Source organism: Mesocricetus auratus, unplaced genomic scaffold (genome assembly GCF_017639785.1).
Source record: "Mesocricetus auratus isolate SY011 unplaced genomic scaffold, BCM_Maur_2.0 Super-Scaffold_6730, whole genome shotgun sequence".
Classification (NCBI taxonomy): domain Eukaryota; kingdom Metazoa; phylum Chordata; class Mammalia; order Rodentia; family Cricetidae; genus Mesocricetus; species Mesocricetus auratus.
In genome coordinates this window covers 12,875,204-12,902,378 of record NW_024429184.1, presented here as the reverse complement: position 1 = coordinate 12,902,378, position 27,175 = coordinate 12,875,204, and the positions used below count along the sequence as shown (strand labels likewise).

At 53.7% G+C, this 27,175-nt stretch overlaps 1 protein-coding gene across 2 annotated transcripts in view; it reads right to left on the bottom strand.

Moving 5' to 3' along the window:
• Window positions 1–27,175, bottom strand: part of Gabbr2 (gamma-aminobutyric acid type B receptor subunit 2) — a 360,155-nt gene that overhangs the window by 14,726 nt on the left and 318,254 nt on the right. For both annotated transcript variants that reach the window (XM_040738666.1, XM_040738668.1), the window contains 3 exons: window positions 8,233–8,343; window positions 4,576–4,800; window positions 597–779 (listed from right to left, as the gene is read on the bottom strand). In XM_040738666.1, coding sequence (XP_040594600.1) covers window positions 597–779; window positions 4,576–4,800; window positions 8,233–8,343 — 519 coding nt within the window. The remainder of the gene's footprint in view (window positions 1–596; window positions 780–4,575; window positions 4,801–8,232; window positions 8,344–27,175) is intronic.

Below are 27,175 nucleotides of genomic sequence, written 5' to 3'. Positions count from 1 at the left end.
CCCTTCCTAAGACCTCCAAACCTTCATCCTGCTAGAATCCTAACCTGACTCAGCCCAGATGCAGGTCCAGTTAGACCCCTGGCCCTAGGCAGTGTGTGTGTGAATGTGTGTGTGTGTGTGTGTGTGTGTGTGTGTGTGTGAGAGAGAGAGAGAGAGAGAGAGAGAGAGAGAGAGAGAGAGAGAGAGGTGAGAGAGGAGTTCCATTCTATCTGAGGGTGTGACTTAGACATAAAGCACCCTAGATGTGGCCTCTCTGGCCTTTTCAAGAAGCAGAACTTGGGGACAGGGACAGGTTCACTGCAGCACAGCCTATCCCTGGGGAAGCCTGTCCTTGTACCCTCTTTCCAGGCTGTGCATCAGGGGCTATGCGGGTCCTCCATGAAGATACTCCAAAGTTTCCTCTGAACACGTCTGGGATTGGGGACTGTTGAACTCTAGGAGTCCAGGCCACCTGGGCACTAAGTTTGGGTCAGATGTGACTAACTCTCTGATGTTGCGACCTGGGGTGTTCTGGAGGACTGTGGAGCAGCGGTGGCTTGGAGGCCGGGTAGAGGGGCCAGGACAGGAGGATGGGTGGCTTCCAGCCGTGGACGCACCTCTGTGATCTTCATCCGTAGGCGGTGGTTTTCTGACTGCAGTCCTTCCAGGCGAGACGTGCTTGCCTGGTTCACGCTGGTGACTGAAGTGGAGGTCTTCGAGTCTTCCTTCTTCTGGTTCTGTGTGAACTGGAATCTCCTGTTCTGGGTGGCTGCGTCAGGGTTTGTCCTCAGAGTGATGAGCTGCAGGGACAGAGGAGGATGAAGTGAGACTCCTGCCATGTTCCCTGCTCCCCAACCATGTCCCTCCACCGCTCCTACTCTGGAACTGACTGGGGCCATATGGAGGAGGCTGGCTGGGGCCATATGAAGGAGGCTGGCTGGGGCCATATGGAGGAGGCTGGCTGGGGCCATATGAAGGAGGCTGGCTGGGGCCATGTGAAGGAGGCTGACTGGGGCCATATGGAGGAGGCTGGCTGGGGCCATATGAAGGAGGCTGGCTGGGGCCATGTGAAGGAGGCTGACTGGGGCCATATGGAGGAGGCTGACTGGGGCCATGTGAAGGAGGCTGGCTGGGGCCATATGAAGGAGGCTGGCTGGGGCCATATGAAGGAGGCTGACTGGGGCCATATGGAGGAGGCTGGCTGGGGCCATATGGAGGAGGCTGGCTGGGGCCATGTGAAGGAGGCTGGCTGGGGCTCAGGAGCCCTGGGCTCAGGCCAGGTTCTGGCACAGGCTTGGGCATGACACTGGGCAGGCAGCTTCCTCTCGCTGAGCCTCAGAGTCTTTTTGGGACAGGAGAGTTGGCCTCCTGACCCTGCTCTTCCACACCCCACCACGGGGCAGAGGCAGTCCACGGCCCTGGGTCGAGTCTGTGGCGTGCTTCTACAACGGTGAGATGGAAGAAAGTGAAGACTTCCACAACCACGGTGAGTTTAGTGATTAGCTGTTGACCTCTTTGCCCCGGGGAAGGCATTTAACAGCTTAGACACCTCACATCTGTCATAGTACAGGTTCTGTGTGGCCGGGGTCTGTGCGTGTTTGGACAATTGAAAATATTTTATTTTTAGTTATGTGTATATGTGTACATATATGTGGGTGTGGTTATGTGTGCCAGTGATGCAGATGCCTGGGGAGGCCAGAAGAGGGAGCTGGATCCTCTGGAGCTGGAGTCACAGGTGTGGTTGTGAGCCATCTGACTGGGTGCTGGGAACTGAGCCTGGTCCCTCTGCAAGAGCAGTTTGGGGTGTTAACTACAGCAGCACACACCCCCAGCCCCATGGGAAAAAAACTGAAAAAAAAACCTGAGACAAAACATTGTGATTTGGCCCTGTCTTATCCATGCATTCTGGAATCTTCACCAGCCCATGGCAGACCCTGGACTTAGCCCTGAAGAGCAGGGGTGGGAGTGTGGGTGGGGGCTTGTCTGGAAGGGACAGCGCAGGAAGGAACTCCAAGGTTGGGGAGATCCAGCATAGGCAAAGGATAAGGGGTCTGGGTCCTGGGGCTCCTAAGAGAGGGCGATTATTATTATTATATTTATTACTGTGTGTGGGCGCACAGCAAAACATGTGAGGGCCAGAGAACAACTCTGCAGAGCTCGCTCTTTCCTCCCATCTTCTGGCAGGCTCTGGGGCTCCAATTCAGGTTGCTAAGTCTTTGGGGCAAGGGTTTGAGCCTCTGACTCGTCTTGGCTAGCTTTTTTTTTTTTGGACAAGGTCTTCTATAGCTTAGCTGGCCTCAGTTTACAAAGTTGCCCAGGCTGCTCTTGAACTTCTGGTTCTCTCCTGTCTATCAAGTGCTGGGATTACAGGCATGTGGCACCACTCCGGGATTGGGAAGGGCAGTTTGGACGGAGGACGGGGTTCTCGGGGTTCTGGAAGATTCCCCGAGTGCTGAAACACAGTTCAACACTGGGAATTTGGCCTCTGTGCCCAGAGATCAATGAGATGCCGTCAAAGGTGATGGAGAAAGAGACTCAGTCAGAGCTGGACTTAGCGACTCTGACCCACCCTGCAGGACGGAGAGCGTCAGGGTGCAGGCAGGGAAGTGTGACGCTGGCCTGGGACTCGAGCAGGGAACTGGAGAAGGAGGGTATGGAAGACCTATAAGTCAGCCCTGGTTGCATGCGTGTGCCTGGGGATGGAGGCACCCAGGCCCCCGGGGCCCCAGGGACCTCTTTGTTCTCCTCTGCCACTAACACTCCCATCTCAGGGATGAATTTCCCTCATTGTTTCCAGCCCCTTGAGGCCACCGAGGTCAGGTTGCATGGGTTCCCAAGACCAATGCTTGTAAAATATCTCTTTGAGCTGGTCCTCCAGATCGGTGCGTGTGCCAAACCTATGACCACAGGCGATATGTGGCTGAGGAGAGCTATGGACGCTGCCCAACACAAAATCATATGCTTACTGGAAGCTATATATTTTTGTGTGACTTAAAAAAACTCAGTTGTTTTAAGAAATTGGTTCTTGAACATGAGTGTTGCAGACGACGACATCGTGTCACAATGTCAAAAGGCTGGAAGTGCTTGCACTGTAAAATATAAGTGGACACTAAAAATGGCTTTTCCTTTTGACCCAGGAACATCACTTCCAAGACTGTTTACAGCTGCTAACTGGAAACAAGAAAAATCTATAATAATTGTAACGTTCAGCAATAAGGGATCAAGTGGACATGAAAGCAATGGACCCGCCCTCCGTGAGACGGTGGGTGTGGGGGAAGATGAAGGGTGGGAAGCTCAGTTAAAGGGGCAACGGGGAAGGATGTACGTGCTGCAGTTACCATCGTGTCTTCAGAGGCAAGGCTTCTAGTCTTGCAGAAACCAAGACCAGGGGGTTGGAAAGATGGCTCAGTGGTTAGGAGAACCCGTTGCCCTTACAGAGGACTTGGGTCTGATTCCCACCACCCACATGGCAGTTCACAACCATCTGTAACTCTAGACTCAGGGCTTCTAACCTCTGAAGGCACCAGTCATGCCCGTGTATGTACACATACATACACACATGCAAAATAGTCATACACGTAGGACAATAAGAAATTAAAATAAAAACCAAAAGTAAACCAAAAAAATGAAGACCAAGGACTAGCAAGGTTCATTGAGGAAAGGTGTCAGCCACCAATGATGACTTGAGTTCGAGGCCCAGGACCCACATGGTGGAAGGAGAGAGCTGAGCTGGTTCCAGGAACATGTATACTTTGGTACTAATGCATCCCCTCCTCATCTCACAAAATAGAATTTAAAAATGTGATTTAAAAAGACAACAGGAAACACATCAACAACATGAGTACCAAAGTAAACACGAATAGTTTGATAATTCGGGTGGTGAGAGTTTGTGAAGTTTCTGGGGATCTTAGTCTTCTCTTTACTTATTTTTTTCCTGTGTGCATAGTGCATTTTTTTCACACACACCTCCCAGGTGTGGTGGGTTCTGCAATCCCCCTGTGATGGGGATGGGCAGGGGCAGGGGCGGAGTCAGGGGCAGGGGCAGAGAGGCAGAGGGGCAGAGGCAGAGGCAGGGGCAGGAGAAGGGGCAGAGGCAGAGAGGCAGAGAGGCAGAGAGGCAGAGGCAGAGAGGCAGAGAGGCAGAGAGGCAGAGAGGCAGGGGCAGGGGCAGAGTCAGGGGCAGAGGCAGAGAGGCAGAGAGGCAGAGAGGCAGAGAGGCAGGGGCAGGGGCAGAGTCAGGGGCAGAGTCAGGGGCAGAGGCAGAGGCAGAGGCGGGGCAGAGTCAGGGGCAGGGGCAGAGGCAGGGGCAGGGGCAGAGTCAGGGGCAGAGGCAGAGGCAGAGGCAGAGGCAGGGGCAGGGGCAGGGGCAGGGGCAGAGGCAGAGGCAGAGGCAGGGGCAGGGGCAGGGGCAGAGTCAGGGGCAGAGGCAGAGGCAGGGGCAGGGGCAGAGGCAGGGGCAGAGGCAGAGGCAAGGGCAGGGGCAGGGGCAGGGGCAGGGGCAGGGGCAGGGGCAGAGGCAGAGGCAGGGGCAGGGGCAGGGGCAGGGGCAGGGGCAGGGGCAGGGGCAGAGGCAGAGGCAGGGGCAGAGACGGGTACCTTTGGCACAAACACCAGGCAGAGAGTGATGGTGCTGCAGAAGATGATGACCAGAGCCACAATGCAGAACTGCACGTTGGGCTGGTCCCGCGTCAGGAAGGAGACGGCAGCCCCAATGATGCACATGATCCCCACGTTGTACACACTCATCCCAATGTACTTGCTGTCGTTGAGGGCAGGGATGCTCACGTTGCGCGTTTCCCACGCTAGGAAACAGCCGAACAGCTGAAAAGGTGAGCAGAAAGGGGAGATGGTCGTCACCAGGCAGAGGCCCCTCGCTGCTCATCAAACTGCAGGAACTTCAGGTGCCACCAACTCCCTTCATGTGCGGCCCCGACTGCATCCTGAAGAAATGCAGACTTGGGGTGTGTCAGTCCCCCTAGTTTTCCCTCACATAACTGGCTCCTGCAGAGACCTTTGAGAGGCCGCGGGCGAAGGAAGCGCATATAAGATCGTGAGTGCTAAGCCTGGCGGTGGTGGCACACGCCTTTAATCCCAGCACTCGGGAGGCAGAGGCAGGCGGATCTCTGTGAGTTCGAGGCTGGGCTGGTTTACAGCGCTACACAGAGAAACCCTGTCTCAGAGCAAAGGAAAAGCTCTTGAGTGTTTTCTCTCACTCTCTGGAGAACACTGAGGCACAGAGAGGAAAGATGGCGGCCACGGAGTGGCAGGAGTGGACTGTGCTTATGGAAGTCCAGGGGGCCCAGTCTAGTATTTTCCTAGCAGGCCAGGCAGGTGCCTTGCGACCCAACTTCTCCCATCTGTGTGCAGAGGCACCCAGAACAAAGAGACGTTTCCCATTCTCTCGAAGTGGAGTTGGCATGTGGCAGACTCTGGACAATGCCCTCGAAGAGGGAATGTGATGCTGTGCCCTAAGAGTGGCATTCTTTCTTCCTGACACTTGGAGGGGATGGCGTGGGTGGTACTGCAGCAGCCATCTTAGACCGGGAGGCGTGGTCGTGGGCGTGGCCGCGGGCGTGGCCAGGCCGTGGGAGCCCTCATCCCAGCACCTCTGGAGCCGGCTTGCTGGGGGAGACTGCGCACATCTCCAATTGCCATTATTTATTATTTGTGGCTTCCTCTCATGTGCGTCTCCCTACAGAAGTGAACAGGACAGAGGTAGGCAGGCTCCAGCCCTCCCAGTGCTCGGAGGGAGGGTGGGCCACAGGGGCAGTCCACTTCTGCACCCCTGCGTGGTGAGGGAGGCAAGGGGAGGCTTGAGACTCCCACAGGTGCAGGGTCCTGGGGCTTTCTCACCGATACCTCGCCCACCTGCTTCACCTCGTGGGTCAGGGCACTCATGGCTCTCATCGCTGTGACGACCCTGCTCTCCGGGGGCGACTTCGTCTGGCATCGTGGGGTAGAAGCAGGGTAGGCGAGCCAGAGGATTTGGATTGATCTCTAGGAGTCACTGGCCGCGGGACTCCGAACAGTTGCTTCCCCTCTCATCTGGGACATGGGGTGACACTTGTCCCCCAGGGCCTCTGTTTGGGTGAGGTGGGGCTGCGTGGCCATTTTAATGTAATTGGCCTCCACGAGCTCATAGAGAGTGGCACCGTGAGGAGGTGTGGCTTTGCTGGAATGGGTGTGGCCTTGTTGGAGGAAGTGTGTCACTGTGGGAGTGGGCTTTGAGGTCTCTCATGCTTAGGATACCACCCAGCGTCTCAGTTCACTTCCTGTTGTTGGCAAGATGTAGCAGTCTCTCATCGTGTCTGCTGCTCACTGCCGTGTTTCCCGCCATGGTGATGATGGACAGAACCTCTAAGCTGAAAGTGGACCCCCTCAGTTAAATGTTTCCCTTACAGGAGTTGCCACAGTCGTGGAGTCTCTTCCATGCAGCAGAAACCCCAACTAAGATGGGGAGTCCTGAATGAGCTTCTTAGATGGACAGTACTGTAATGGTGGCTTCCTCTTCCCACCCCGTCCTTTTCTCTCAGTGTGTCCTGTAGCAGCCTGATCCAGTACTTTTTTCTGATCTATTGCTTTATTTATTTACCTTTTTGAAACTGGGTTTTGCCCAGACTGGCCCTGAATTCTCCATCCCACTGCCTTGGCCTCCATCCAGGTAGGGATGAGGTATCTAAAGAGACATGTGCGAGCCTCACTTTGATTACCAGACTACTGAAGCAATGGACCCAACGGAACTAGAATTCCTCCGGGAATCTCACTGGAGAGAAGAGAAGGCCTGGCCAGCCTGAGAGGAACATTGCTAGTGAAAAAAGACTTAAAAAAGATTTATTTATTTATCATTCATACACTGTTCTGCTTGGATGCCAGAAGAGGGCACCGGATCTCATTACAGATGGTTGTGAGCCACCATGTGGTTGCTGGGAATTGAACTCAGGTCCTCTGGAAGAGCAGATAGTGCTCTTAACCTCTGAGCCACCTCTCCAGCCCGTGAAAAGAGATTTTAACTATCAGACAGCTCACAGGAGATGCAAGGATGGGTCAAGGGTGGGCAGGACCACACCTTGACCAGGACTGCTTAGGTGCATACAACCTAAACCTTAACCTCCCTTCCAGACCTTGGAGATGGACTTAGAACGTGGTGGGATGGGGTGTCACTAGATTTCTCTCTCTCTCTCTCTCTCTCTCTCTCTCTCTCTCTCTCTCTCTCTCTCTCTCTCTCTCATCAATGTTTTCACATTGAAAACCTTCCCTTTCTGCTTTTCATATAGATTTGGTGGTACCTCAGGTTCAGTAACACTGGGATTACAGGTTTGTGTCCCTACACCGTGCTGCAGGTTGTTTCTGAAATCCCTTCATTAGGAGACGCCTGCCTTGGAAGCAGACAACTCGGGTGAGGGGAGGAAGCCATCGTCCGCTGGAGAAGCCTGCACTGCGTGGGTTCTTCATACATGACTCCTTCAGTCCCCAGAGACTGTGTCTCCTCTCGGACTAAGAAGCACAGGATTGGCCAGATGCAGGGACCTGCCTGGGTGGGGCCCATGGTGGTGAGTGACAGCTTGGTGGGAGCCTGGCCGGGATGTATCAAACCAGCACGAGAGAGTTGTACAGTGCAGGATGTCTGCAGGTCTCTGAGGGGTGTCACTGTCGGCAGGACATGGTCATACGTTCTTAGACCTTCCAGGCAGGCAGTGAGGATTCACAGGTGCTGAGCCAAGACTAGGAAGAACTTTCTGGCAACACAAGCCATCTGTGATCTGCAGTGGCCCTCACAGGTATACCCACATCCAGATCCGTGGAAGTGGTGAAGGTGGCCTTATTGGTGGTGGTGTGTGTGGGTGGGGAAGTCTTTGGAGGTACAATTAGACATCTGTGAATGGAATTTTTTCCAGATCATCTAATTGGTCCCTAAATCCATCGATAGGGATTAAGAGAGAAGAGGGGAGGAGTTAGAGATGAGTCACCAATCACAAGTCAAGGACTGCCTGGAGCCACCTTCACTGGGGGAGTCCTGGAAGGGCTCTTCCTTACAGCCCATAGAGGAAACACAGCCTTGCCTCAGGAGGGAAACTGGGACATATTTCTGCCTGTCTCCTCCAGCTGTGGCAGGGTCTGAGACCGGGCCCCACAGAGACTAAGGGCTTAATCATATGGGGGATACTCTGTTTATTTTCATGTTGTGAAGGCCCCTAGGAGAAACAGGCCTGGCAAAGAAGTGTCCCCAAACTCTGCCTCCTGCTTGGCACCTACCATGAGGAGCCCCTTGTAGGCGTAGACGATGCCAAGCCAGATGGTCATGTGGGTGTTTTCGCAGTGTTCCAGGAGTGGGCGGATGGAGATGTCCCGGCCTGCTGGGTCCGGCTGCATGAAGAGAAAACAAAAACCCCAGGGATCTACTGGCCATCTTCCAGCAGCAGAGAACCTTGTCAAAGGCCCCCTTTGCTCCCATACTCCATAACCAGTGGCGTATCGGGAGACCTCTGCATTCCCATGGTGGGATGAAGGAACCAACTGTGTTCCGCTCGATGGATGTAACTCAAGCCTGAATCCTGGTCCCGAGGCTTCCTCATACCTGTCCAACTTTAGACAGAGGTGCTCAGGGAGAGGGCTGAGTCAGTGCTGTGTCCCCAGGCTTTTACAAGACCTTGAGCCCTCCTGGTGGAAATGAAGACTATTCTGAAGATCTTTGTGCCCCTCCTGCCTCTCGGTAACAAGGCGCCCCAAGGAATTGGAATGTCCCACAGGACCCTCACTGAAGTCTGCTGCCAGCCAGCTGAAGAGCTTGTCTCCAGAAAGAGGTTACCCACAGCGTATCAGACCACCTTGCAGGACAGACCGGAGTCTGAACAACGGTGTTGCGAGGATGGTCTGCACTACCCCCTGACTAGAAATGCTTCGCTGTGTCTTCCTTCCTCTGTGCTTTTCGTGTGAGGACCCAGGGATGACTTGGGAGGGGTTCACAGGATCTCTTTGTCCCTCTCCCAGTGTGCCTGTGTTGAATAATCTCCCCTTTCTACTTTTTTAAAAAAAGAATTGTCTTATTAAAATAAGTGGCCAAATTTGGCTTATAGGGGCCGTGCTGATCCCATAGGTACCGTTCCAGTTTAACGTCTGTGCTGCTGAAGCCAACACCACCACTAGAATTAAGAGTCAGAGTCTGGGCCCTGACAGCCCCCATAAGCCAGATTTGGCCACTTATTTTAATAAGACAATTCTGATTTTTAAAAAGTTGAAAAGGGAGATTATTCAGTCAAATTCCTGAAGTGTTCCTTATTTCTACTGGGGAGCTGTGGCCTACTGATGGCTTCTGGGAAACAGAGTTTTCTTTAAGGGTGTGATCCCTAGTAGGTGGGCTATGTTCCAGTGGTTGGTCCACGCCCAGGAAGGTGTGACCATCACAAACTGGATTCTGTGGCTATATGAGAGGGGGAGGGGCACAAAACTAGGGGGCGTAGGAAGATGGGGTGGATATGGGAGGTGTTGGGGGAAGAGTGTGCGTGTGTGTGCGTGCATGTGTGTGTGTGTGTGTGTGTGTATGGAATACGATCAAAATAGACTGTATGGCATTTTCAAAGAGTTAACACAAATATTATAGTAAGAAAATTCCAGAAAGAACTCAGTCCAGAGGAGGGATGTGTTGGGCTTGTTGAAAGATCAAGTGAGAGGACCGGCTGTAAGTGGAGGAGGTCGGAGGAGTCTCCACAGTGAGCTCGGGCAGCTGGAGTTACAGAATAGCTTGGCCCAGCCATGCATAAGGCCCACTACGACCTTCTAGGAAGACATACATTGAAGAGGCCTCGATGGCAGCCATGTTCTATATCACATGATGCAGTCTGGGCGAAAGCTGATTGGACAAGAGGTGGGTGTCTAACTCCAGGCAGCCAGTCCTGAGGCATGCCAGAGATCTGTGCCGTTTGCTGATGCTCTTTGACAGCGCTCACTCCAAAGAGATGCTAGGGACTAGAACAAGCTATTCTGGACACGTGTCTTCAGACGTCCTAACTCTCCATTCTTAAACATCTCAGCCTGTGTTTGCCAAGGCTGGGGACATCTCCAGCAGCCACATGCTCACCTCTGGAACTGGATCAATGGCATGGTCTGTTCTCTGTCAGCCTCCCTTACAATCTACCCGTGGGCCCAATGCTTCCTTCAAGGCATCTCATGCTTTTTGTTTTTTGTTTTTTTCCAAAGCAGGATTCAGCCTGCATTGCATTTTCTTGTGTCTCCCTGGTTTGCTTTAGTCTCAAACAATGCCCCAGCCCACTTTGGTCTTTCATTTTATCTGTATTCCTGAGGAATTCAGCTCAGTTAAGTGTTGTTAAGTATCCCTTGATGTGGATTTGCCGGCTGCTGTCGTGGCTGACCTCAGGTTATGCATGCTGGGCAGGAATCCTGCAAAAGAGATGTCCCCCCACCCCCGTATGTCACCTCAGGGTGTAAGATGGCACCTTGTCCAGTGACTGGTGATGTTAAGTGTGCTCACATGGCTGTGGTGGTCTCACGACTTGAAGGGTACCATGTCCTCTCTGTGAGTCACCTGGTAGAGCCACCTCGAGACCCCGTGAAGATCCTGTTTCCCACATTAGTCCTGAGCTAGTGACTTTGGGGACCGTGATCCAGGGTTTGCTAACTGCCACCCCGTCTGGACACGCCACCCTCTGCTGCACACACGCAGAACAGCACTTTCTTTCTGCCTCTTACGTATGGCCTCGCTACAACCCATTGCTGTCACTGTGCATTTGACTCAAGTTTATGCAGATTTGGCCGGTGGAAAACGCCTTTCTGTTGCCTCTGATGTTTCTCCCACGTGTTCCTGTCATCTTATTTTTTGGACACTTTCTTATTTCTTGGTACAGGATGTTCTCAGCTCCCCTGGCATTTCTCTTGCTTCAGCATTGAAACTGGTTATTTTTCTTTTCAGTGCAATGGTGTTTAGAAACCAACATCTGAGGAGTTTGTGGGCTCACTGTCTTAGGGTATCATTACTTTTAGTCATATGTATATGACTATGTATATATGTGTACATGCATGCATATATCTATCATCTATCAGTCTTAGCTATTAAGTTAAGTATCAGTTATTATTCTAGCATCTATTTATCACCTGTCTTTATTATTTAAACATTTATCAATTATTTTCCTATTTACCCATCAATCGTCTATCATCATGTATCATTCACTTATCATCTATGTACCCTTCACCTACCATCCGCCAGTCAATCACCTGTCACCCACATATCTAGTACCATCTGTCAATCATCTGTCACCCACATATGTAGTACCATCTGTCAATCACCTGTCACCCACATATCTAGTACCATCTGTCAATTACCTGTCACCCACATATCTAGTACCATCTGTCAATCACCTGTCACCCACATATCTAGTACCATCTGTCAATCATCTGTCATCCACATATCTAGTACCATCTGTCAATCACCTGTCACCCACATATCTAGTACCATCTGTCAATCATCTGTCATCCACATATCTAGTACCATCTGTCAATCATCTGTCACCCACATATCTAGTACCATCTGTCAATCACCTGTCACCCACATATCTAGTACCATCTGTCAATCACCTGTCATCCACATATCTAGTATCATCTGTCAATCATCTGTCATCCACATATCTAGTACCATCTGTCAATCACCTGTCACCCACATATCTAGTACCATCTGTCAATCATCTGTCATCCACATATCTAGTATCATCTGTCAATCATCTGTCACCCACATATCTAGTACCATCTGTCAATCATCTGTCATCCACATATCTAGTATCATCTGTCAATCACCTGTCATCCACATATCTAGTATCATCTGTCAATCACCTGTCAGCCACATATCTAGTACCATCTGTCAATCATCTATCTATCACCCACATATCTAGTACCATCTGTCAATCATCTACCTACCTACCTATCATCTGTTCCATATCCATCTATTTTACAGATAGAGCCACACCTCAGAGGTCTCGCTTGCCTCTCCCCTTCCCTAATTCCATCTTCTTCTCACAGTGAGATCTCTGGTTTCCAACCAAGTCACCATCTTTACTCGCTTGCTTGGTCCCACGATGCAGCTTCGGAACCCACTCATGGACAAAAACCAGCAAAGCTTACTAAGCACAGTCGACCTCTTTTAGCAAATGTTTGCCCGTCCAGTGGGCCCCCAAGAGCATATTGTCAGAGGAGGGTGTTCAGGCTGAAGGTGTGCCTGGCAGTAAGGGGTGGACCCATAGAAAGCAAGACTAGAAGCCCTCCATCACCTTGCTGCTTTCTAGGCCTGGCTTCGGAGGCAGGCACTGCCTGGGTTCCTGTGGGTGCGAGAAGATGGCGTTCCCAAAGGGAAGCAGGAAAACCTGGCTCCCTTGGAGCCTGTGGGCTCAGCCATCTTTTCTTCAGATTGTTTGGCTGCACGCACTCTTGAGCTCTACACCCTTAGCTGTGCCAAGCCACAGAAAGACATTAGCCTAACTTCTTTGAGTCCATGGGGTTGAGGTCCGTATGTGAGGTCCGTATGTGAGCAGGACTGCTATGTTCTCGAGGTGACCTCCAGATTGCAAAGTCAGAGTGGCCTGGGCTGGAGATGACCCTTCACGACCCCCCCAGTGGCTGGGATGAGTTCATCGTGGGCAATGGTTTCCTGACAACTTTCGTGGTTAAATAAGGAGACAGAATGGATGTGTTCCCATGGTCAGCAGTGACAACCACACAGACATCAGGATGTAGGAGCAGAGGCCTCCATGGGCATGTGAGCTGCAGACCCATTAACGATGATTGTGTCTGCTGCTCTAGACTAAAGGTAGCCATTCGTGATGGCTTCAGACTCGGTGTGGAGGGTGCTGACATACATCACTTACTATTCAATGTAAGGAGAACCGGATTGGTGGAGGCTGAAAGTGCCTGCCTGGCTCCTTTACACTGTGATAGGAACCCCACCTGCCCCTTGGGGAGATGGCTGCACGGGTCATTACTGAACTAAACCTCCTCCTCCTGTAGCTTATCTGCTGCAGTCCTCATTTTTCCTCTTGGCCCCTCAGAATACACAACTCTGAGCTGTCTGTCTGAGTCTTGAGGGTCAGCCCATGGAGGACACACCACCCACACTTTCTCCCACCTGACCCTATAGCAGATCGAGTCTTTGCCGATCTAGGGCTGAGCGTGACGCCCCAGCTGTGGAGTGGACTTCTGCTCCCTGCTCTACATGCCATTGACTCCCCAAATATCTGCCTTCCTCTAGTAAGTCCCTTGGTCCTTGTCCCATCAGGAAACGGCCACGGAATTGCCACGACCTGGCGCTGCTGCCCGCGTCCACCCCGGAACCTTTCTTTCTACCCTCACTCAGTTCCGTATCCTCCCATCTGACTTCTTTAAATCGCACACCAACCATTCTGTCCCCGGTGCAGCCCCTCTGTCACCGCCTGGCCTGCGGAGGGGCGGGGCCACAGAGGCAGAACCCATTCGGAGTTCAGACAAGCAGAGGTCCTGGGGGCCAGGGGCCCGGTTCTTCCTTTCCTCCCCGTGTTACAGGTGCTGACCTGGAAACCGCCCTTCAGACTCGGCTTTTCGCGTGGCCCTCTTGCGGCCCCACGGCCGTCCGTCACCGTGCCGGGGACGGGGGTAACTTCAGGAGCGATGAGGTTCCTGTTCCTGTGAGGCTAGGGGGTGACGGGAGTCTCTGAACACAGCCGAGCGACCCTGGTCCTGAATCTCAAAGCACGCTAAGAAAGCCACTGTTGGGTCATCCCGGGTCCCAGTCAGACTAGGGTCCAGGAGAGGACGAGTCGCCCCCCTGAGCGCTTTTGAGGTTTCAGCGTTGTGCGCCAAAATGCCACTAGAGGTCACCAGAGATCCGCGTGGCATGCTGCGGATTACCAACCAGCTTCTGGGAACACAGAAGTTCAGTGAGGCTGCAAACAGGGAAGCTGTCAGAGGCATTCCCTGGGACTAAGGGAATTGCCCACTGTCCCGAATAGGCCACAGAGGCCAGAAGTCCAAGCACTGTGGTAGAGACACCGCTCAGTTTCCAGGGCAGCTATGAAGGGCTGTCTCACTGGGCTGTCCACACAGCCCAGGGCCTGCGCCTGGGCTTCCGGCCTACCTCTCCTCCAAGGATTACATCTCCTCTGGCTTCACAGTGCTGCGCTTGCTCGGGATGACTGCCTGTGAAGATTTGCAGGCTCTCCAGCTGCTAAGTCTGGACTGTCTGGTTCTTCTCCCAGCCTCACCACTTGCCCTGCTAACCCAACCCACGCTGCCCGGCTTCTCCTTAGCATCATGCTAAGCTCTAAGGAGACAGTGGGTATGAACCCGATTTGTGCTCCAGTGGGGAATGACTTCACTGTTGAACATTAGAGGTTTTTAGGACCCCTGACACTCTGAGAAGGCTGAGTTTTGGTGCTGCAGGGTATGCTTGCCTGACTGTCAGCGTTCTATGGACACCTGCTTAGGATGGCGGAGGGTAGACATGTTGGCTCCTGGTCCAGCACTGCCCAGTGGGTGGTATGCTCACACTCTGCCTGGGAAAGCCTAACTCATCTGTGCATCGGCAGGAGAGCAGCTGGCCAGAGTCTCTCTGCAGGATGCAGTTCCTGACAATGTAGGTCAGCGGCCCCTGGACACATCCTACATTGTCAGGAAGCACTCGTGGGCAGGCAGGTCAGGGCCTGGGTCCACACACGCAGGCCGGAAAGGACAAAGACCTTGGTCCTGCTAAAGTCTTACTGGGAGACCTTTGGCAAGCCCCTTTCCAGGCTCTCGCATCTCAGATACAAATGGAGCCTCTTATTGGTGTGTGTGTATATGTGTATGTGTGTATGTGTGTGCGCATGTGTGTGTGTGTCCATGTGTATGTGTGTGTGTGTGTGTGCATGTGCGTTTGTGTGTGTGTTCCTGTGCATGTCAGCAGGCACAGAGGCCAGAAGTCAGTCTTCGGTGTTGTTCCTCAGGACCTATCCACTTTTTTTTTTCCTGAGAAAGGGTCTCCTGTCTCTCAGTGGGACCTGGGACTTGTCAGTTAGGCTAAGCTGGCTGGCCAGGAAGCCTCAGGAGGTTGCCTGTCTCCCCCGCCCCAGCTCTGAGATTGCGAGCATGTAATCCCATGCCCGGCTTTTTACCTGGGCTCTGGAGATGAATTCTTGTGCTCACAGCTGCTATCTCCCAGCACCCCCGCCCTCACTCACTGGTCAGCCGGGTCACTGGAGGGCGGCTATCCCTGTCCTTCGTTTACTCTGTCAAAGTAACACTTCCTTCTTTTCCCAGGTGCCTGCTGCACACCATGCAGGCACTAGACACTGGGTGTCCAAGACCTCTCTGATGCCACTGTCCTAGTCAACACAGATGTTCGTAAGCTACACAGCACTCTATGAGTAGCAGAGGTAACAGGTGCTCCCCCAAAGAGCCCGGTGTCTTGTGGGAAGCTCAGATAGGGGGTCTGTCTCGGGTCAGCTCCTCTGAGAGGTTCTGATGTAAAGTGAGATCCCCAAACACAGGGAGGAACAAGTGGAGACGCCTGATGTGGCCAGGACTTGGTTAGAACCGAAGGAGCCAGGGCGGGTGCCTGTGACAAGCCCGGCCAGCATGCTTGCTGAGCAAGATGAGTGCAGGGCTCCCAGGGGTCTTGGGACAATGCAGGCACAGGTGCACAGGGCTGCCAGGCTGGGGAGGCTAGGCTTCTCAGCAGATGCTGATCTGCGATGCTGCTGGCTAACAGACTGTTCGGGGCCAGCACAACCTCTAAAGGGCTAAGATGAAAATAAAATAAAACATTACTCTGTATGCGCGAGTGCACGTGGAGGTCAGAGGGCAACTCTGGGGAGCTGGAGCTCTCCTTCCGCCATGGCGGACTGGGCTCAGGAGGTCAGGCTGGCAGGTCAAGTGTTTTCACCCACTGAGCCATCTCGACGACCTCAGTGAAGGATTATGACAATGAGGGGAGGCTGGGCCTACGGTTAGAAGTTCTGTGTTAAAAATGAGACTCCTGGGGCTGGAGAGCTGGCTCAGTGGTTAAGAGCACTCACTGGTTGCTCTGTGGAAGGACCAGGGTTCGAATCCTAGCACTCAGATGACAGCAATCAAGTGTTCAAAATTCCAGGTCCTAGGGATTGATGCCCTCCCTGGCCTCTGCTGGCACTTGCGCTCACAGACTGGCATGGTTACAGTCAAACAGTAAAGTAAATCTTAAGACAACAGTAAAAATAAAGGTCCCTTTTGTCACCTGCACACCTATAGCAGGGAGAACAAAGACAAGGCACAGACTGAGAGATGCTCAGAGGTTAAGAGCACTGGCTGCTCTCCTGGAGGACCTGGGTTCAGTTCCCGGCACCCACATGGTGGCTCACAACCATCCGTAATGACATCTGGTGCCCGCTTCTGGCCTGTGGGCATACAGAACGCTGTATGCATAATAAATAAATAAATCTTAAAAAAAAACCAGACTAGGCACAGGGGAGTCATGACACAGCTCCGACACTGGAGCAGACTTGGCATCCGGGACTTGTGTGTGCCCCTGGAGGGGGCTGGGTGGTGGACCCGGGTTAGGATTTGGGTTCAGGAAGGGGCAGAGGTGGTCGGGTAAGCCTGATGTGGCCAGGCACAGTATTCTCAGATCTTCCACCTTGCGGCTCCAGTGGGTAGCTTGCTCCTTGGAAGGAGAGACCCTCCTTCCGTGACCAGCTCTCTGCGGCCTCCTTTCCCGTGACCAGCTCTCTGTGGCCTCCTTTCCCGTGACCAACTCTCTGCAGCCTCCTTCCCTGTGACCAGCTCTCTGTGGCCTCCTTCCCCGTGACCAGCTCTCTGTGGCCTCCTTTCCCGTGACCAACTCTCTGCAGCCTCCTTCCCTGTGACCAGCTCTCTGTGGCCTCCTTCCCCGTGACCAGCTCTCTGTGGCCTCCTTTCCCGTGACCAACTCTCTGCAGCCTCCTTCCCTGTGACCAGCTCTCTGCGGCCTCCTTCCCCGTGACCAGCTCTCTGTGGCCTCCTTCCCTGTGACCAGCTCTCTGCGGCCTCCTTCCCCGTGACCAGCTTCTCTGGCAGAGCTTCCTTCATGGGTTGTTCCTGCCTCATATCTTTTTTGGTTTGTTTATTTTTTGAGACAGGGTTTCTCTGTATTGTTTTGGAGGCTGTCCTGAACTCTCTCTGTAGACGAGGCTGGCTTCGAACTCACAGAGATCCGCCTGCCTCTGCCTCCCCAGTGCTGGGATTAAAGGCGTGCGCCACTGATGCCTGGCTCCCGCCTCATATCTTAAATATGAAAATCAATTTTTGAAACACATGGTTAAAATTGGTAGATTTTCTTCTTGCTATGAGTATGTATAGGTGTGTGTATACCTGCATGTGTGTGCCTGTGTGTGTGTGTGTGCATGCAGGTGGACATGTAACTTTTTGGGGACTTATTTTCAGTGCCTTTTTTTCTCCTGGGGCCGGTGAGTCAACTACGTCTTTTGGGCAAGATGGAGGACCCCAACAAGAAAGCCTGGGTTGAGAGAGAGAGAGAGAAAGAGAGAGACAGAGAGAGACAGAGAGAGAGAGAGAGAGAGAGAGAGAGAGAGAGAGAGAGAGAGAGGAGAGAGAGACAGAGAGAGACAGAGAGAGAGGAGAGAGAGAAAGGAGAGAGAGGAGAGAGAGAAAGGAGAGAGGAGAGAGAGAGAGAGAGAGAGCACAGATGCCATCACTCCACAGCTGTGTGACTTTGAACGCAGGTCTCTTTGAGCCCTGGTTTCCTCACCTGCAGACCCAGGGCCAGCAAGGAGATGAAGGGAGGTTGCTAACAGTTGAGTGTACCACCCACAGAAGCTGAGAGGCCTCCTGAGGCGTCAACTGTCATTATTATCTTCAACTGCACAGAGTTGTGGAGTGCCCCAGCCAGGAGGAACCTTCCAGAAGCCTCAGGAACTAGGCTGCTTATCTTAGCAGCAGCTCTATATCTCGGAAGCAGCAAGGCTAGAAATTGTCACTTCAGGTAAGAATAATTCCTTTTCTTTCTTTCTCTTTGGTTTTTCAAGATATGGTCTCTCCATGTAGCCCTGGCCATCCTGGAATTTGCTCTGTAGACCAGGCTGGCCTCAAACTCAGAAACCCACCTGCCTCAGTCCTGAGCACTGGGATTAAAGGAGTTAAACCAAAGCTACCGGGAACAAGAATTCCTCTTTGAATGCTTTGATTACAAGTCCCTCCCCTTTGATTACTACCCCCAACCCCTGAACCACAGATGGGACAGGGAAGTCATTTCTAGGTACTCCTGAGGGATACCCAAGACTCTAAGCACCAAATACCATGGTGTCCTCCAGACTTGGGACAGTCACTCTCTTCCCCTTGACTCAGTTTGCAAACACTAAGAAGTGTATGCACAAATATAGTTCTTTTCTTATTAGAGAAACTGAGGTCCACGGAAGGACTTATGGTAAATATTGGCACAGTGTTCTGGCTCTGTCCTGTGCTGGAGGGACCAGCCTGGGCAAAGGCCGAGGCTGGACCATTGTGCTGTGTCCAGAAAGTAGTGAGGGAAGGCGCTGACAACTGGGCGTGAAATGGGGCAGCGGGGGCCTTGGCTGAGGCAGCAAGGACCTCTCCATTCTCAAAGGAATTCTGGGTATGATCTTGGGGTCCATGGACATTCCGAAGCTCCGTGAGGGCCACAGCTGTGGAGGGATTGAGGTTGACAATGCAGCCAAATGTCCTAGTGTCTTCCGCTCTTTGCAGCTGCTGCAGACTCTCATATGACAAGCTCTCATGGATTGACCTCTGGCAGTATGACAGGGAATTTTATATCCATGTAGATCAGAGTGGACAAGGCACTTGAGTGAGGGCTCACAGCAAGAGAGACAGCGAGGCAGAGACGAAGTCCAGGTCAGAGAGCCTTCCTACAGAGTATGTGGGAAATATCAGTTTCCTTTCATACTCACCAAATGAACTCCGCGCTGTTCTCAGGGAGACAGACCCTCTCTCTGCACAGTGTGTACCTATTCTCCCTGCTAGTCTCGCATCCTGGGAGGTGAAAGACGTCCTTGATACAGCCACTGATTCCAAACCAACTGGTGCTCCTCAAGGGGGTTTCACTATGGGTTGGGGTTGTGGGCTTATTGTCTTCTGGGGGTCTGCATATTGAACATTCTTCAGCAAGCTTGCTAAGTTAGAGGAGGCCAGTGTCTTGCACACATAATTCCCTCACCACAAGTGCAAGGAAGGCCTAGCAGCCAGAAATAGAAGAGTATGGACTTGTAGAGACAGCCCTTATGCTTCAGAGGAGGGAGAGAGATCGGTGGCCGTGGGTGGCTTGCAGCCTACAGACACATTACCTCACTTGTGCTGTGTTTAACGTTGCTAGGCCTCATCACCAGTGGGTAAAACTCCAGCAACTTCATATGGGACACAGATTTCCTGCTTCCTTTGGAAAGCACTAGGCCCTTGGCAGCATGGGGTAACCTTGGCTTGGGTCAGCCAAGGTTGGCTCAGTGCTGCCACAGTGAGGGTGGGCTGCTTGCCCTTCAAGTGTAGGCTTCATGGGAAGTGATGTCTCCACTATGTCTCAGAGTCAAGAGGAAGCCTGAAGAAGCCTTTGCCTTTGCTTCTGTGTGTGTGTGTGTGTGTGTGTGGTGCATGTGCACATATCTGCATATGTGTGTGAAGATGAGGAGGCCAGAGGAAAGCTTGACTATTGTTCCTCAGGAGCTGGTAAGCTTGGTTTTTGACAAAGGATTTCTCATTTGGCCTGGAACTTGCCTGTTGGACTGAGTGGCCAGAGAACCCCAGGGAACTTGTTTCTATGTCCCCCACACTGGGCTTACAGACATCGACATGCTTGGTGGGGTTTCTCTGTCTAGCCCTGGCTGTGCTGAAACTCATTCTGTAGGTCAGGTTGGTCCTGAACTCAGAGATCTGCCTGCTTCTGCCTCCTGAGTGCTGGGATTAAGGTGTGAGCCACCACTGCCCAGCCTGGCTTTTTCTTTTTAACATGGGTTGTGGGGATTGCATCCATGTCCTCATGCTTACAAGGCAGGGCCTTCACCAGCGGAGCTGTCTCCTCAGCTCTCAGGAGCTTTTCTCCCAGGTTTTCTAAGCAAGGTGCCAGAGCCTGGTGTGAGCAGGCAGAGATGAAGTCTGTGGATGAGGAGCAGTCAGGGACCTGAGGAGTGCAGAGGACGGTCTGCCGCACCCGAAGCTGGAGGGACGTTACTTCAGGAACACTACGCTCCGTGAGCACGTGTTCAGGAAATTCTATCAACATCCAGGGAGCTCTGCAGGGGCGTAAGGGGTGCTGGGACTGTGAGCAGGAACTGGCCCAGGGGTCAACAGGAAAGCTCTGAAGAGAGCAGGCATCCAGCAGACACAGGATTCCCAGGCCTTGGTTTTGGGTTGGAGGTAAACCTCCCGGGAGGTCTCTGTTGACATGGGAAATGTAATTATCCACACGGTCACCTGAAGTGACAATTCTGAGTGGACAGTGTCCCTGCTGACCTTGGGAAAGCAAGTCCATTTCCTCCAAAGCCCTATAAAAGCAGCGTTGGGGACTCCAGGGCCCGGCAGCAGTTTGGGCTGGCAGTCAGCAGGAAGGCGCATTCAGGGGCCTCCTGAGAGTAGAGTCCCCTTCCCACTTGCCTGCTGTGACACACAGTTAGAGGCTGGGGCCACTATAGAACAGCAGCTGGAGACAGAGAGAATGGAGACAGCAGGAGTGAGGACAGACATGTGTTCCTTAGACCCCGACACAGCTCAGTGCTAGCCGAGGTGACGTCACCAAAGTCCTGAGCACAGGTGGGATGGCAAGGAGCAGCCATTTGCCTTGCACCCAGCACCGACAGGCCATGACGGAAGGGAGGAAAGCAGCCAGCTGTTTGCTTCTGAGATCACCTCGGACCCACATCACCGTCACTCCTGTCCCCTATGAGAGGCGAGGCCAGTGTGGGTCTGAAACGCCTCCTTTCCACTCTCTCTGGCCTTCTCTCCCTCCCTGAGTCTGAGATGGAGCCTGTGACCTTTGACCTTTGCCTCCTGCTGCTCCACACCCAGTGCTGCTTGAAGCAGCTCTGACGCCCCGCTAAGCTATGACTGCTCCCAGCGGCCCCTGGGCGGCTCCTCCAGGAGACCCTTTGATCACCACAGGCCTCCCAGCCTCTGCTCACCCTGCGCGTCCTTCTCAGGGATCTCCACCTACATCCCACAAACTCCTGCCTGTGGGCGACCCCCTGGCCCGGCATTTGCCAGTGTGAGCTCACCGCCCTCTCCCTTCAACCTGCCGCGGCGCCTAGATTTGCCAAGGGTGGCCACAGTCGCTACCCACCAGGCGAGACCTGGACTCTTGTGTCTCCTTAGTCCCCTGGTTCCTTCACACCTACGTAGTCCCTCACCCGCCAGCTACATGGCTGACTGGCACACAGGCCTGGGTGGAGGTCTGGCCCCTGGCAGCTCCTTCCTGCCTCAGGCTCCTGGGGCCTTTAGTACCTGCTCACTTCTAACTGTCCCTCACCACCCAGGTCCTCCGTCCATGCCAATAGCTTCCATGCTGCAGGAAAGCTCCTAATCCTCTTGTCTGTCTCTGTGACAGCTCCCATTACCCAACCAACCGCACCTCCTGGCTCAGGGTCACCCAGGGTTGGGTCCCTCCTCCCCTCTCAGGCGCTGGGGCATGCACAGCCGCTCCCCAGGCCTCTGCTTTGGGAACGGCTGACCCGTGCTCTCCTCTGTCCCCACGGCCCGCCCTTCCTCCCACTAATCCCCACACAGACTGACCCCTTGCTCTTGGCCAGGTTCTGCACCAAGTGTGTCACGTGATTGGCCTACTTCTTTAATCCCTCATCCTGGGCCTGGTTCCGGGACACCCCCTATGTGAGGCTCAGAGAGGTTGAGTGACAAGCTTCGGGTCACAGAGGCATAGCCTCGGCCCGAGCTGGCACTAGCACCAGGGTCACTGGATCTCCAGACCTGTGTGCTAACACAGGGCACCCAACAGTGTGGTGTGCCAACAGGACATCTCGAGTGTCCCAGGATGGGGCGCTCTCTGCATGGCATTTTCCGTGTACCCACAGCCAGGGTGGCTTCTGCAGCTGCTGGCACTGCCCCGTGCAATACCTTATTCTTTGTGTTTCCAACTCGGGGGACGGTGGGAACGCCAAGCTAACCTGTCCAGCCCTATTTTCATATCTACCTCCTGCTTTGTTAACCCCTAGGTCACAAGATCTCTGAGGGGACAATTGCCTCTGACTGTAGGTGACATCTGGAACCCTCAGAAGTGAGACCAGCTCTCAGAGGACTATGCCCAGGCTTTCCTGCCCCATAGTTGCCAGGGCAGGGCTCTCTCTCCTGCCCGGCCTTTGACCTTGAGGCAATGAGGGGTACGCAGCTCGGCCGGGGCCTGGCCGGATAGTCTCGTCACCCTCCTCACTCAGTGCTCAACCTGGCTGCTTCTAGACGATGCTGGCTGTCAAGTTCCAGCCCAGCCTAGCGTGAACAGGGCAGTGGCAGAACTAGGGTGTGAAGAGGCTTTCAATCAGGACACTGTGCCAGGGGACCAGGACACAGCCTGGCCACTCTGCTCCTGCCGTGTGTAAGCTCCATCTGCCACCAACCCTGGTCATCCCATAGCCGTCAGCCCTCAGTCCCCCTCCAGGCAGGAAAGCACTGAGCCCAGTGGACCGCAGCGAAGGCCACACAGCTGACACTTGGGTCCCTCCTTGCTCTTCATGCTCCTCCCTGGGACTCCGGGCATTCCTGCTCACCAAGGAGAAAGGAAGGGTGCTGCCTGGTGGAGTCTAGTTGTCCCCTCTCCTAACCCATGCTTCTGCTCCAAACTGGCAGTTTGCATGCGGCTAAAGGCAGCCTGCAATTCCCTTGGGGCCCCGGCGTGCTGGCGTGCTGGCGTGCTGGTGGGCTGGCGTGCTGGCCCAGGGCTGCTGTGCCAGGACCACTGCATGCGGACTTGTCTTTGGAGAAATGTTGGCATCACCTGCTAGAGGGTTGTTCTGAGTGTTTAAGTAAGAACGGAGAAGACAAAAGACGACAAGGCCAACAGACACACACGCCCGCCCGTGGTAACACAGGCGAGAACAATGCGGGCATTCGATTCCCTCTTGTCATTCTATGAGGCATCTTACTGGGAGCCCCGAAAGTGTGGTGCTGCTGTAAAGACAGTTCCAGAAATAGCTGCTGCGGCTGCTGCTGCACTGGGGGGAAGTGGGGATCCCCGTGTGGCCAGAGTGTGCGCCCCTTTCTGCTCCACGCTGCGGCTCATTGTTCTGGGCCGGCCGGGGTTGTGGGCTCCTCCACACTGCTGCCCGCCGTGAGTCACTAGGGATGGCGTGGTGCTCCGGGCTAGAGCTGCTCTCCCCTCATCTCTCCCACGCCCTTCGCCCTTCGGTAAGGGACGGTGAGCAGAGAGCACAGGGAGGTGTTACGTTCACTTCAGGGAATGGGCTAAAAAAAGCGTCACTGTGCCTCCGAGCAGGATCCTCCAGGGCCCCTCTGGCCCTCCAGGGCCCCTCTAGTGGTGAGCGGCTCACTGCCAGGATCCTCCAGGGCCCCTCTAGTGGTGAGCGGCTCACTGCCAGGATCCTCCAGGGCCCCTCTGGCCCTCCAGTGAGCCTCTAGTGGTGAGCGGCTCACTGCCAGCTAAGGCAGCCCAGCCTCCCCACCGTTACACTTCAGAGGGGCGCTCCTCTCGCCTAACTGCGTCTGGGTCAGGTGCCTCTCCACATGCCTCCACTCTGTCCTCGGGGCCCCTTCCTGCAGCTCAGGACAGCCGCTCTGAGGTTAGGAACGGAGCCATCCACCCTGCCTGCTCCTTTCTGAGTAAGATGTCAACTCTGCCTGCACAGGGCATTGTCTAATTCTTTCTCTAGCCAGCTACCCTAACTATTACATTACTTATTACTTCCATGGGACCTGGGGTCCGTCCTGATGTCCCCTCTCCATGTCCAGCATCCTACTTGCCTGGGGTTGTCCCCTGAGCTTGCTTCGGTTATGTAGCAACACACATTGAGGAGCCTCACAGCACACATACGTATGCACACTCATGTACACACACACACTTGCACACATGTACGACTGCACACGTCCCTCTCTGGTGTGTCTCATCACCTCTTGCTACTAGAAGAAGGGCCCCTGTCACCCCTCTACTAGGAGAAGGGCCCCCTCGACCTCCTGTCACCCCTCCTGACCTTTCCATGTCTCCTTTTTAGGCAGGATGTGTCACTCAGCATGTTGTTTCAAAACTAGGTCACAAGGGCTACTGATACACGACCTTAATTACCTGAGGCCAACCTGAGGAAGCGGCGGTGCAGGGGAAGAGGAATGCGTCTGGGGAAGCCAGACGTCTGAAACACCAAGGGAACGTAACCTGCGTTTGGCCCAGTGAGGAGGCCAGCCTGAAACATCAGCTCAGTTTCCACAGCTATGATCTTACGGGGCTCCACCCCAGTGCGGTGGGACAGGAAGTACGGGTGCTAATTATGGGCGAGGGGGACTGAGGAGCAATGATGGGGGGCTCCGAAGGCAGCAAAGACTGGACACTGGCATCCCAGCTACACCCCACGCCTTAGCCCCCACCGTCAGCCGACGGCCATCTCACTAAGCCTGGCCAATGGGCTGAGGGTGGAAGTACGGCCCACCTGGGCTGACGCGTGGTCCAGATGGCGAAGTGCCTCCGGGAAGACGGCCGTCCGGGACAGCCACCTGGACTCACAGCTGGACTCCGCCTTTGCTGTGTCAGCTATGCAGACGCTATGGCTCTTACCATGGCCTGGCCGAGCCTTGCCAGCAGAGGAGCACAGTGACATTGGCCCTGGGCTCAGCCACCTCATTCAGTCTTTGAAAGGGCCCCCTCAGCATCCCATTGCATGCGGAGAGGACTTCCTGAGGACCCCTGTGAAGACTCACATCCACAGACACTCAAGCTCCTATGCGGAACAGCTCATGTCTCCTTCCGCACACAGGAGCGCATCTATGCTACTTACAGTTTTTCTTCCTGCTATATAGGGAAACTGAGGCACAGAGTAGTGAAGCCATTTGTTTAGGATCCCAGCTTCACTTAGGTCTGGTGGTTCTGAGACTGGAAAGCTTCGAGAGGCCAGGGGTTTGGGGCGCTGGCAGAAGCAGGCAGCCATGACATCCCGAGCCTCTGTGGGGCTAAGCGCTTCCACCCGTGGCGGGAGAATGAACAAATCACACTCAGATTTTATGGCCAAGTAAACCCTTGTGTTGTGATTTACTACAGCAACGCTGATTTCCCCATTTTAAGCCAATCTAGCTGAAGTGAAGCAGAAGGAAAACAGTGACGCGTTCGGGGCCTTTGGTTTAGCTCATTGTGTTTTACTGGAAAGGCTCAGCAGCCTCATCTTCCCCTCTGCCCATCTCCTCGTTCTGGTCTCCTGTAGCTTTCTGCAGGCCTGAACCCATGGGGAGACTCTGCCCTTGAGCACCAGGAAGTGTGAACAAACAGGAAGCTGGTCTGAGGGCCAGAGGACTGACAAATGCTAATTAAGAGTTTTTCTTATGATAGAACATTACAATTAATGGACTAATTCAAAAGTTTAAATTGTAAAACTCTCTAGACTTCAAGTACCACGCTTGCACATGCACGCACACACACACACACACACACACACACACACACACACACACACGAGTAAGAGGCAGAGATAGTTCCTAGGATTTCTTCAACTTTGGACTGTAAAACCCCTGCCTCTATTTGATTTTAGGACATGTGATGGGGTCCGTGTTCTATGTCATTTAACTATGTCATGTTTTTCTTCTTGCCATCATGAGACAAGGAATGCGTGCCTGGTCCTCCTGTCTGTCTGCTGCATGCTGCCCGGGATGCTGTCACTGTGCCTGCCGTCCACCCCGTACACTTTGGGAGGTGACTGGTGCTCAGAATAAAGTCAGGGTCTTAGCACACACTGGCCTCCTGGGATGTGTTCCTAGACTCCATCCAGCTTCACGCTGCATTCCCTCCACCTGGCCCGCCAGGGCTCCATGCCTCCTCTGCCCTCTCCCAGAGTTCTCAGTGGATGTCACCTGTCTTGGTGCTAGGCTCTAGGGCTCTCTGAGCTGTGAGAAAAATCAAGCCTGGGGAACAATGTCAGAAGCCCAATGGCATGGGCCTGGGTTGGGGCCAGCGTAGACTCACTCTTCCCATGCCGTGGAGATGAAGACAGGAAGGCTGAATGCCTCGGGACTAATTGAAAGGCGCGTGTTTCCTGCGGCCCAGAGAAGCGCATGGGCTCACGTGTGCCAGCGGGGAAGTGGAATGGGTGTGCGCTGGAGACAAAGCGCACGGAGATCTGCCAGTAAGCGCCCAAGATAGGAGAGTAATTAATAAAGTAATTAACATGCACAGGAAGCGCGGAGGCTGCCAGGCGGCTGATAAGAGCAGTTATTAAATAGAGCGAGTGTGTGGCAGAGAGGCAAGGGGGGTGCGTTTCCCTCTGTCGTGGGTTCCCCCAAACACCACGGGAGTCACAAACAGGCACAAAGTGCCAGACTGGGGCCAGCACTCACAGTCACCCCCTCCCTGGCCAGATGAACATACCAGTCAATGAGACAACCAGCTGACGCTGTTGCTAGGTCAGGTGACACAGCTGTCCCCTACCAGGTGGTGCACTAGATAGCGAGGTGACCTCGGGGTCAGTTGCTCGGGCTCCAGGCTCAACTATGTCTTTGGAGACTTTATGACTTACTGGTGGTCACTTCTCTTCTACCCTCCCCCATACCCAACTAGCCATGCCTTGACCCCCAGTGGGTTCTCGTTGTAGACATTTCTTGCCGATGGGTCATTACTAAGTGGGTTTTGCGGATGGCTTCTTTCACTGGACAAAGCTCACAAGTGTGCTCATGTGTCAGCGCTTCATTCCTTTGCACAGTTGTATACTATTCCCTTGCATTGCCGTCCCACAGTTTGCTGTGGGTTTACAGCTGACAGATATCTGAGCTGTCCTGGCATCTGGACAGCAACACTGTGGCATTCAGGCCCACTCTTCTGCGTCGTTTCTATTTTCTTATCTCTTGCGTTTCTATTGGGGGAGGCAGATTTTCCAGTCACATGGTGACTCTGTTTAGTGTTTTGGGGGTGGATCTCGATGTTTTGCTGCAGTTTTGTTGACCACGATTCTGCTTGCGCTTTTGGGATGAAGGGGGTGCTCCCCCCACCTTTTCATGTGAATTCTTTCTCAGGGTAGGACAGCAAGACACCAAGACATCG